General features: G+C 42.1%; 1 protein-coding gene across 1 annotated transcript; it reads left to right on the forward strand.

Annotated features, from left to right (window-relative positions):
• The first annotated feature begins 7,449 nt into the window (after positions 1-7,449).
• On the forward strand, positions 7,450-11,937 carry ccr9a (chemokine (C-C motif) receptor 9a). Its single transcript, XM_084732200.1, has 3 exons — positions 7,450-7,596; positions 9,416-9,498; positions 10,491-11,937. Exons 2-3 carry the CDS (start codon positions 9,424-9,426, stop codon positions 11,574-11,576), a joined length of 1,161 nt encoding a protein of 386 aa, XP_084588326.1. The 5' UTR covers positions 7,450-7,596; positions 9,416-9,423; the 3' UTR covers positions 11,577-11,937.

An 11,937-nucleotide genomic window follows, 5' to 3' on the forward strand; every position in this document is an offset into this window, starting at 1 on the left:
GTCTTCTATCAGGACAAAACTTTATCTGTTACAGAAGCGTCCCGACTGAAGGATTTATTAAATTATGAAGATACAAAATCTGTCCTGAATTCAAACATCAGTTATTTTAAAATGTTTATTAAAGTCATTTTATTCTTAAGGATATATTGTGAAAAGAGATGATGAGTGTAAAAAGCACAGAGAGACTTAAGGAAGGTTTAAGTTGGTTTATTTATTTATTTATTTATTTATTGTTCTATTTAATAAAGAAATTATTTTGAATTTCATTTTGTTATTTTTATTGTTGGGCCTGTTTTGACGTATTGTTTGTGATGTTGTGTGGACGTATATTTTTTGTTCATGATTGTGTATTTTGTTTTGTTTTTAGCAACATTTTGTTTGTTTGTGTTTGTTGTTTTCTTTGTCCAGTTTACTTAATTCAATTCGGTTAATTTAATATTATTACTATTAGTTACTAGTTTTACACTCTTATATTACTGCTGACACAAAAACAATAATAAATTCAGTAAAAACTGCTGCTAGTAAAAAACAAAATGTTGTTATTGATGATTGATATTTTAATAAATGAAAGAAGAGGAGCAGAAAATGTTTTCTTCTGTCTCACATACATTATTCTGTTTATTAACAGTTAAATAAATTTATCGTGGGATGTTTTGGTGATTTTTGATTTTCTTCCTCTTCTATTTTACCTGAGAAATAAAAAAATCTGTCCTTCACCTGAAGGACAGATTAAGTCATGATGGTCCAGACTCCAGCCGTCGTCATGGTTACAGGCAGTAAACACAGATACAGACCTGACAGGACGAACACCGACTGAAGAATCTGGTTTACAGCTGTAGTTTAGTGGAGGTCTGATTATTTATCATAGTTAGTTTGTGTTATTGTGTGACTTCAGAGACTCTGAACTAACCCTGTAAAACAGCAGCAGACCAACAACTCCTGAGTTCTATGAGCTAAAATTTATGATTTTGTCAGTGGGGTTTGGTTGGTTTTGGAGAGACTGGTATTTGGTTCATATAACGGTGGTCTGACAGCAGGTAAAGTGAAAATATTCTAAATATGCTGTTAAATATATGCTACAACAGCTGGGAAGAGGAGAGTGAGACAAGATGTCTGCAATCTGTAAGCTCTCCCCTAGATGCCTCTAAATCCTACACATTGGTCCTTTAAACTGCGTCAGCAGTGATTCACAGTAATATTGCTAGTAATATTGATTGGTTCACATGTTGCTATGGTTACAGATGGGCAAGGTGTCCTTCAAGTATGCCTGGGTGATGGCCAGCCGGAGCGTGAGCGCAGCATCACCATTGACTCTGGAAGTTTCAGATACGCTAGATGTCAAACAGATGATCGCATGCGTCAACAAGATGGACTCCATACAGTACAACGAGTCTCGCTTCGAAGAAGTGAAGTGAAATCAGCAAGTACATCCGGAGAGTCGGATATGACCAGAAAGAGACAACATGCTCGAAGAGTCAGACAAAGTAAGAAACATCACCTCTTAATTACTCCTGAATTAACCTTTAATTACCCCATTAACACACTAGACCCCCTGAAGACACGAAAATGTCATTGTTTGGAGGAAAGACACCAAAGCTAAAGGGTTGTGTCTCTGCAGATGTCGTGGTACAAAGGATGGAATATCTCGAGGAAAGATGGGAACTGCTCTGGAAAGCATCGTGCCTCCTGAACGCCCCACCAGGCTTCCTCTGAGGATCCCTCTGCAGGACGTCTACAAGATCGGAGGTAACGATTTACTCGAGTACTGAAGTACAATTCACACGTACCTGTATTTTATTGATGTGGAACCTGCAGAGACATTCAGGGGGACTCAGCCTGGTGTGCAGTCTCCTCCTTCACTGCCCAGGTCAGTTTCTTCAAGCTGCACACAAAAAACTCACAAACAACACAACTTCGCAGCTAACAAGCTTTAAAAACAACAAGACTTTACAAACAACAAGACTTTTCAAATGACGTGACTTTATAAACTACACGTGTCACAAACTTCACAAACAGCACAACTTTACAAATAATGCGAGTTTTCAAATAACATGGCTTCATGTATAACTTGACTCTACAAACAGCTGGACTTCAGGGCTCAGATCTCTGACTCATGTCTCTCTGTGCTCCGATTGTTGTCTCTCCGTTTGTGCTGAAGAATCAATCTGCTGTTCTTTTATATTTTCTCCATGAAAAACTGTGAACGTGATGATGATGATAAATGTCTGTAGTTCAGTGATTTTAATAAGTGTTGTTTCTGTGGTCAGGTGATTGTGATGCACCACCCCGAGGAGATCCACCCCGAGGAGATCCACCCCGAGGAGATCCACCCTGAGTAGATCCACCCCGAGGAGATCCACCCCGAGGAGATCCACCCCGAGGAGATCCACCCTGAGGAGATCCACCCTGAGTAGATCCACCCTGAGGAGATCCACCCCGAGGAGATCCACCCCGAGGAGATCCACCCTGAGGAGATCCACCCCGAGGAGATCCACCCTGAGGAGATCCACCCCGAGGAGATCCACCCCGAGGAGATCCACCCCGAGGAGATCCACCCCGAGGAGATCCACCCTGGTTACGCTCCAGTGACCAACTGCCACACCACCAACATCTCCTGTAAGTTCGCAGAGCTGCTGGAGAAGATCGACCGGCGCAGCGGAGAGAAACTGAATCCCAAATCAATTAAAAGCGGAGACACTGCCATGGTCAAGCTTGTTGCCCCCAAACCGATGGTGGTGGAGACGTTCTCCAAGTTCCCCCCACTGGGTGAGTAAAGGGTTAAAGTCGGGGCTTCATTGATCGATCAGTTTCTGCATTATTATCACAGACTGTATAAAACACAGGCACACACAGACTGAATGAAGCAACTACCTGGCAGCTAAGATCCTGTGACGCTACCCACCTGTCACTCAAAGAGGCCACGCCCTTAATTATGTATAATCGACCCTCTAGATAATTTAAAGTGTAAGTTGTATAAAAATTCAGCTGCATACTGCTGTCACAAACGGGGAAATGAGCTTTTTTTGTGCCAGGCTGCAGAGGCAGGTAGAGGTATCTGCTGTAAAGATCTGGATTTTTTTTCCCATTTTACTCTGTATGGACTCTTAATACTTTTAATTACTAATATTGATATTATAATAAGATAATAATATTTTGATTTAGTATCTTGTATTTTTCAGTCAAAGGTCCAAGTTTTTAGTTTGGTTTAGTTTGACTAAATTTACGACCACAACAAAACAAACAGAACATAAAACATGGTCTTTTAATGTCACTATAATTATAATTTAATGGGTTTATTTTTCCCTTCTCTCTGTCTGTCAGGTTGTTTTGCAATGCGTGACATGAAACAGACGGTGGCAGTCAGCGTGGTGAAGAGCATCACAAAGGAAGACATGAAGGCCCCCAAGACAGCAGCAAAGAAGAAGTGATGTCACTTCCTGTCAGCTATCAATCAAAATGATCAATCAATCTATCAACTAATTATCAATAAAAGTTCATGAGAGTGGGAGCCTTGTGTCTGTGTGTTTTTATTGGTCGCTCAGCTTCATCCAACACCTGTAAGAGGAGGCGGTCACCATGGTAACCTGCACCTGACAGCCGGCTGCCCGTCACTGTTTGTGTTTAATAAAAGAAGAAGAAGAGGAAGAAGACGAGCAGTGTGAAGAGGAAATGTAAATCAGGTCACATGACCAGGCTGTTTTTTCCTGTTCTTACAAGACAGGAAGTCGAGTGTGTGTGTGCCCGTGTGTGTGTGTGCGTGTGTGTGGTCACAGCTTGTCATGCAACGCTGCTCAGTACGAACACGTTGGCACGCAATGTGGCTGATCCCTGTTTCGTTGACGTCACACACACACTGTGTCGTGAATTAAAGGTGTATTTTGTGTATTTTCTCTGGAGATTCTTTGTGTTTCTGTGATGTGGAAGCTGCGGGGCCTGTCACCGTGGTCACCGGGGACCTCCAGACAGTTCCAGGATCAGTGACAGGAAGTGAAAACAATAACTTTACTTATGAAGCAGAAATCACACAGACCAGTTTACAGAGAAAGAGATTCAGAATTTTTGGGGAATTTTACAGTTTTTCCCAGAGTCAGAAACTGAGAGATGTTTTGTTTTTTTTGTTTTTTTTGTCGAGCTGCTGTTTCTGTTTTGATTCTGTTTATGTTTATCAGGTGACCGTTGACTCTGAGCAGAGGGAGGGAAGTAGAACACAGGTTGGTTTTACCTCCACTTCCCACGTTACTTCCTGCTGTTTACAAGGTTCATTATCAGACATCTAATCCAAACAAGGACAAAGAGGCGGAGCTTGGTTGGAGCTGAAGCAGCTGAATGAAGCAGCTACCTGTGACGGCATCCACCTGAAGCTCCGATTAAAATCCCCTTCAACCAAATTCTATTCAGAAAACTGACGTTTTATGTTTCTCACAGAAAAACTTTAGTTCCTCTGTCAGTGAGACTATTTTCTTCTTTTTTTTTTAGATTTGTTTTTGGGCTTTTTTGCATTTATTGGACAGGACAGCTGAAGCGCACACAGGAAACAGGGTGCGGGGGGGGGGGGGGTGACACGCAGCAAAGGGCCGCAGGCGGGAGTCTAACCAGCGGCCGCTGCAGAGGACTGACAGCCTCAGGACATGTGGCGGACGCTCCACCAGCTGAGCTGTAGGACCCCCCCGTCACAGTCTTTTCTGATTCACTTTGATCTACAGACACAATCTGCTCACATGTCAGTCACTCTGTGACATCATTAACTGACCTGTGATCAGGACTCGTGTTAACTGATCCAATGGCACTACAGCACTTGTTTTTTTTTTAACTCCACAACGAGTTAAGAGATGAATGTGGTCCAAGTGAATCATTTCAATTCTTCTATTAAATGTAGAGTTTAAATTACAGAATTAAATAATAATTTAAGAACGTGAGCAATTTAACTAACTCAGACTGAAGATTTTGTCTTCGATCACGTCCATTAGAAACATCTTCTGAGGAGACAAAAAACTGTGAACTTGTCCTTTAACTCTAAACCCGGTCAGTTTGTTCACACTGTTTGAACTGATCTGATCATTTACTGCAGAACTGAGACAGAAAAACTGTGAAGTGGGCCTTTAAGGTCAACTTGTGTGTCAGACATGTGCTGGGCCACGTGTGTGTGTGTGTGTGTGTGTGTGTGTGTGTGTGTGTGCGTGTCTGTCTGTTTTACACCTTTCTAACAGGAAGTGAACAAAAACAGAAAAGAGGACACCATGTTCAGAGTGAGCGACCGCAGTCACCTCAGTACCACTGACATTACTGCCATTAATACTACGAGTGCAGTTTGTTTCTCTGCTGATGATCTTCAGACAGAACCTGCAGAACTCACACACGTTCCAACAGTTAGAACATTAGAACACAGTCAAAACAGACTGACAGCACATTTCATGTGTCTCTGCTGCAACCACCTTAAAATACAAACAAATCTGAGCAGAATATTTACAATAAAATGAAATAATAGCAGGAACATTCAGCTGTGTAGGCAGAAAACACTGTCTGTCACTGTCTACACACAAAACGTACATTAACCTCCACACAGCCTTCTTTATATGGAAGCTCAATTCTGCCACTGAAAGAAAAAATAAAGTCATGGTAAATCATAATTATAAGATTTTTTTTAATAAAAGTTATGACAGTCCATTCCTTGATTGGTATTTTAAACATCACACTTTCCACTCAGCCTGTTTTGGCTCCACAGTGTTTGTCAACCCTGCAACTCCAAACCTGTGACCTTCACGACAAAAACAAACGAGGCAAAAACTACATAAAACAATGTAAAAAGATGTAACAAGATGAAAGATATTTTTCATGAGTAAATGACTTTACATAAAGATATAGAAAAAATAATGAACATTGACGGTCCATGAAGTCAAAGGTGTAAAGGCTCTTATTGTCTAATAAAAAAAGATTTATGTGAGAAAAGACTTCAAAGGTAAAAGTTGATGGTGTGTGAAAAACTGTTCCTCGTCTTTTTCTCATGTTGTCTCTCAGTGCTGACAGTGTTCTGGTCAAACCAGCTCACTTTGAGACATGTGTCTCTCAGGTTCTGTGTCTCAGGTTCTGTGTCTCTCAGGTTCTGTGTCTCTCAGGTTCTGTGTCTCAGGTTCTGTGTCTCTCAGGTTCTGTGTCTCTCAGGATCTGTGTCTCTCAGGTTCTGTGTCTCTCAGGATCTGTGTCTCAGGTTCTGTGTCTCTCAGGTTCTGTGTCTCACAGGTTCTGTGTCTCACAGGATCTGTGTCTCAGGTTCTGTGTCTCTCAGGATCTGTCTCTCAGGATCTGTGTCTCAGGTTCTGTGTCTCTCAGGTTCTGTCTCTCAGGTTCTGTGTCTCTCAGGATCTGTGTCTCAGGTTCTGTGTCTCTCAGGATCTGTGTCTCTCAGGTTCTGTGTCTCTCAGGTTCTGTGTCTCTCAGGATCTGTGTCTCAGGTTCTGTGTCTCTCAGGATCTGTGTCTCTCAGGTTCTGTGTCTCTCAAGATCTGTGTCTCTCAGGTTCTGTGTCTCTCAGGATCTGTGTCTCTCAGGATCTGTGTCTCTCAGGTTCTGTCTCTCAGGATCTGTGTCTCTCAGGTTCTGTGTCTCTCAAGATCTGTGTCTCTCAGGTTCTGTGTCTCTCAGGTTCTGTGTTTCTCACATTCTGTGTCTCTCAGGTTCTGTGTCTCTCAGGTTCTGTCTCTCAGGATCTGTGTCTCAGGTTCTGTGTCTCTCAGGTTCTGTGTCTCAGGTTCTGTGTCTCTCAGGTTCTGTGTCTCTCAGGTTCTGTGTCTCTCAGGATCTGTGTCTCTCAGGTTCTGTGTCTCAGGTTCTGTGTCTCTCAGGATCTGTGTCTCAGGTTCTGTGTCTCTCAGGTTCTGTGTCTCTCAGGTTCTGTGTCTCTCAGGTTCTGTGTCTCTCAGGTTCTGTTGGTGAAGCTGCAGACTGGATCAAGAAGTGGCTTCATTACTGACTGATGCTTGTTAGCAACTGAAAATATGAATTATGTTTTGCTCATAGCTGGAGACCCCAGAGTGTTAGCAGAGACAGGTGACAGGCCCGACTCTATGAAGGACAGGACAGGACAAAGTGTCCCCTCAGCTGAAATTGCAATGAAAAATAAACTCAATAAAAATGTAATAGATTTTAATAAATGCTAAGTGGAGGGTCGTCTGTCTGTGACTGAAACAAAAAAAACTACGTAACAAGATGAAAACATCACAAAAACATGACAAAACACAATAAGATGAAAAAGATTTGACGAAACATAACAAGACTAACAAGATGAAAAACTACGTGACAAAACTAAAACCTAAAGATGTGAAAGATGATTAAAATGACATAAAAGACATGAGACGACATCAGAGACAGTAAACAAGTTGCATCAGTCCTTCTACTTTCACACATGCGTACTTGTCGTGCAGTGAAGACAGCGAGGACTTGTCTCGTCTGTCTCGTCTGGTTGTGTCTCTCAGTCGTCTGTTATTCAGTCTGTTGGCAGGATGAGTCAGTCAGTTAGCTCCTCCCTCTGTGTCTCACTTCTGCTTTGTAGTTTAACGGACACAAACTGTGAGACTCTGAAGAGACGAAGAGACGCCACCTGTGAGTCCACACCTGTCTGTCTGTCTGTCCGTCTGTCTGTCTGCCTCTCTTTATATTTCATGTGTTCTATTAATTCATGTATTAATTTGTACTTTTTATAATTTAAAAATGACTCAAAACATTTAATTGATTATCAAAATAGTTTAATTGATGAATTCATGCAGCTCTACAAGAGAATAATAATAATAATAATAATAATAATAATAATAATAATAATAATAATAATCAGTTGTATCTCTGCCCGCCAGTCTGAGGTGTTGAGCTGAGATTCTCCTACTGATCATAAATAATCTGTGTAAAAAAACATGTAATAAAGGTCATTAACAGACTATAATGTGGTTATAAACAGATTAAACCATGTTAAATATATATTTAATTAATAACAACAGCAGAACAAGTGATCAAGTGAACAATTCATCCAAACAGTGAGAGAATACCTGCTGAATTTTGGGTTGATTATTTCATCAGACATCAGTTTTCTGATATTTTTCTGAACTTTTTATACAATCCTGTGTCAGTCTTTTTTTGTTTGTTTGTTTGTTTGTTTGTTTTGTTTTGTTTTTTTGTTTTATAGAACCTTCTTTATATCTAAATAATCATCCAAACTTTAAAAATAACATGTTCATTTAGTTTTCCTTACAGGAATTAATAAAATGATGAGATATAGCAGATATATTCTGTATATTTTAATGTTTTCACCTCTCTGATCAGCTCTAGTTGAGGTCTCCACTTCAGTCTGCAGACTGCTGTTAATGACTGCATTAATAAAAACTTTCAGCTGCATTATCATCTGTTATTAGCTGCTTATAACATGTTGATTATTTATGATAAAGTCACTCAGACAGCTGCAGTCATGGAGTTCATACATAAAAACGTCAGCCAGAACATTTGAACTCCTGCAGTCTCCTGTTCTGCTGGTTTCTATTGAGCTCATAATCATTTATTATTCTGTTGTTTGTGTCTTTGTCTCTTACAGTTCAGCTTGTTTCATATTTACGTCTGAATGTTCATTAATTTGCACGTCTCTATTTTAAATAAATACATGATATGACTTGGAGTCAGTAGTACTCTGACTGTTTACTTCAGTAGAAGTACTGATACAACAGTGTAGAAATACTTCTGCATTCAAAACTTTATTCAAGCACAAAAGTATCAACAACAAAATGCTCTTAAAGTACCAAAAGTAAAAGTGCTCATTATGCAAAATAATAAGCATGATATTATTCCAGTATATTATTGATGCATTCATGTTGCAGCTGGTAAAAATGTAAAGTAACATGCTGGATGATGTAATATTACTTAATTTATTTGCTGTGATTATATTAATTATCTGAATCTGAATATTGACTAAAGTTGTGAGATAAAATGTAGTGAGTTAAAAGCAGAGAGCAGCAGAATATACAAATACTCAAGTAAAGTACAAGTACCTCAAAACTGTACTGAAGTACAGTACTTCAGAGTAAATGTACTTAGTTACTTTACACCACTGTTTATGAGATATGTCAGATTTTACAGATGAAACTACACAACATGTAATAATATCATGTTTGTGTTGAATTTATTTAATTTTTTATCTGAATTTGTGAATCAAAGAAATATTAAATTTGGTTTTTGCAACATTGATGATTAAGATTTAATTCAGAGTAAAGTAAAAGATAAAAATATTTAATTTATATAAATTTGCATCCATTTTGCATAATTAGTACTTTTACTTCAATACTTCAGTATATTTAGATGCTAAAACTTCTGTGCTTTTACTTTGGTAACAAGGAGGAAGAGGTTCACTGAAAAACAAAAACTGTCTGTGTTTCTCCTGAAGGTCACTGAATGACCTCATCACCACAAACAAACAACCTGATCATGACCTCCATGGATGACATCATGACGGGCATCACCACAGACGTAAGTAAACCCCGCCCACTCACAGATAACACTGATTATCAGTTATTGATCCATCGCCTCGGCTCATTTTATAATCAATAAATACATTCATTGGTTGACTTAACAGTTGACTCAATGAGATACAAGATCTTCTGCTGTCAGACAGAGCTGCAGCAGGTGTGTTCAGGTGTGTTTGTGTGTTCAGGTGTGTTCAGGTGTGTTTGTGTGTTCAGGTGTGTTCAGGTGTGTTCAGGTGTGTTGGTGTGTTCAGGTGTGTTCACGTGTGTTTAGGTGAGTTTAGGTGTGTTCAGGTGTGTTTGTGTGTTCAGGTGTGTTCAGGTGTGTTTGTGTGTTCAGGTGTGTTCAGGTGTGTTCAGGTGTGTTGGTGTGTTCAGGTGTGTTCAGGTGTGTTTGTGTGTTCAGGTGTGTTTGTGTGTTCAGGTGTGTTTGTGTGTTCAGGTGTGTTGGTGTGTTCAGGTGTGTTCAGGTGTGTTCAGGTGTGTTTGTGTGTTCAGGTGTGTTCAGGTGTGTTCAGGTGTGTTCAGGTATGTTCAGGTGTGTTCAGGTGTGTTGGTGTGTTCAGGTGTGTTCAGGTGTGTTTGTGTGTTCAGGTGTGTTCAGGTGTGTTGGTGTGTTCAGGTGTGTTCAGGTGTGTTGGTGTGTTCAGGTGTGTTCAGGTGTGTTTGTGTGTTCAGGTGTGTTCAGGTGTGTTCAGGTGTGTTTGTGTGTTCAGGTGTGTTCAGGTGTGTTCAGGTGTGTTGGTGTGTTCAGGTGTGTTCAGGTGTGTTGGTGTGTTCAGGTGTGTTCAGGTGTGTTCAGGTATGTTCAGGTGTGTTCAGGTGTGTTTGTGTGTTCAGGTGTGTTCAGGTGTGTTCAGGTGTGTTTGTGTGTTCAGGTGTGTTCAGGTGTGTTCAGGTGTGTTTGTGTGTTCAGGTGTGTTCAGGTGTGTTCAGGTGTGTTTGTGTGTTCAGGTGTGTTCAGGTGTGTTCAGGTGTGTTGTCTCTTCTTTTCAGTACCCGTCCATCTTCAGCCCCTCTGCCACCACTGATGATAGCTATGATGATTATGACATGCCCGACCTGATGTGTGACCAGGAGTCTGTGAGGGACTTCAGGAGACACTACGAGCCGCCGTTCTTCTGGATGATCACCCTGGTGGGCGGAGCCGGGAACCTGGTCGTGGTGTGGATCTACCTGAACTTCCGCCGGCGGCTGAAGACCATGACGGACGTGTACCTGCTGAACCTGGCGGTCGCCGACCTGCTGTTCCTCATCACGCTGCCGCTGTGGGCGGCCGAGGCGTCGCATGGCTGGAGCTTCGGCTCCACCCTCTGCAAGATGAACTCCGCCCTCTACAAGGTGAACCTGTTCAGCAGCATGCTGCTGCTCACCTGCATCAGCGTCGACCGCTACGTGGTCATCGTGCAGACCACCAAGGCACAGAACTCGCAGGCAGAGCGCCGCCGCTGCAGCAGCCTGGTGTGCCTGGGGGTGTGGTTGCTGGCCCTTCTGCTCGCCACGCCTGAGCTCGTCTTCGCCACCCCGTCTGAGGCGGGCTCGCAGCTGTACTGCAGGATGGTGTTCCCGTCTCACGTGGGCAATCGCACCAAGATCCTGGTGCTGTCACTGCAGGTGAGCATGGGCTTCTGCCTGCCCTTCATCGTCATGGCCTTCTGCTACAGCGTCATCGTTGCCAAGCTGCTTAAGACACGAAACTTCCAGAAGCACAAGGCCATGCGTGTCATCCTGGCTGTGGTGGTGGTGTTCGTCGTGTCCCAGCTCCCCTACAACGGCATGCTGGTGATGGAGGCGACGCAGGCCACCAACATGACCATGACGGACTGCGAGAAGATGAAGAGCCTCAACATGGCGAGTCAAGTGCTGAAGAGTCTGGCCTACGTGCACGCGTGCCTCAACCCGTTCCTCTACGTCTTCGTGGGTGAGCGTTTCCGCCGCGACGTGCTGCATCTGCTGCGCTGCTGCCGCCACCAGCCGGTCACTCACAGCCAGTCACTGACCAAGTCCTGCAGAAGTCCTCTGAGCTCCACCCGGGTGTCAGTGATGTCAGACAGCGACACGTCACAGGCACTGTCGCTGTAGAGACGATGACATCATCACTCCTTCATGGGGCCCCAAACTCAACCTTGTGTGTTCATTCAGGGCTTTTCAAATTAAGCGTTTTCAAATTAAAAGACGTGAAGGATCTGATGTAGATTTAAGGTGTTTAAGTGTTTAAGATTTTCTTCAGCTCTCCTAAAAACAAACGAAAAAATGCCTCTGACCCGCAACATTTCAGACCTTGAACATTTCAGACCTTGAACATTTAAGACCCTGAACATTTAAGACCCTGAACATTTAAGACCTTGAACATTTAAGACCTTGAACATTTAAGACCTTGAACAATTAGGACCTTGAACATTTAAGACCCTGAACATTTAAGACCCTGAACATTTAAGACCTT

The sequence above is a fragment of the Lutjanus erythropterus genome, chromosome 12 (assembly GCF_056507025.1).
Source record: "Lutjanus erythropterus isolate fLutEry1 chromosome 12, fLutEry1.hap2, whole genome shotgun sequence".
Classification (NCBI taxonomy): Eukaryota; Metazoa; Chordata; class Actinopteri; order Lutjaniformes; family Lutjanidae; genus Lutjanus; species Lutjanus erythropterus.

Coding starts and splice junctions, on each gene's coding strand:
- ccr9a (XM_084732200.1), top strand. CDS start 9,424: ATGACCTCATCACCACAAACAAACAACCTGATCATGACCTCCATGGAT. Junction 9,499..10,490: donor TGACGGGCATCACCACAGAC/GTAAGTAAACCC, acceptor TCTTCTTTTCAG/TACCCGTCCATCTTCAGCCC.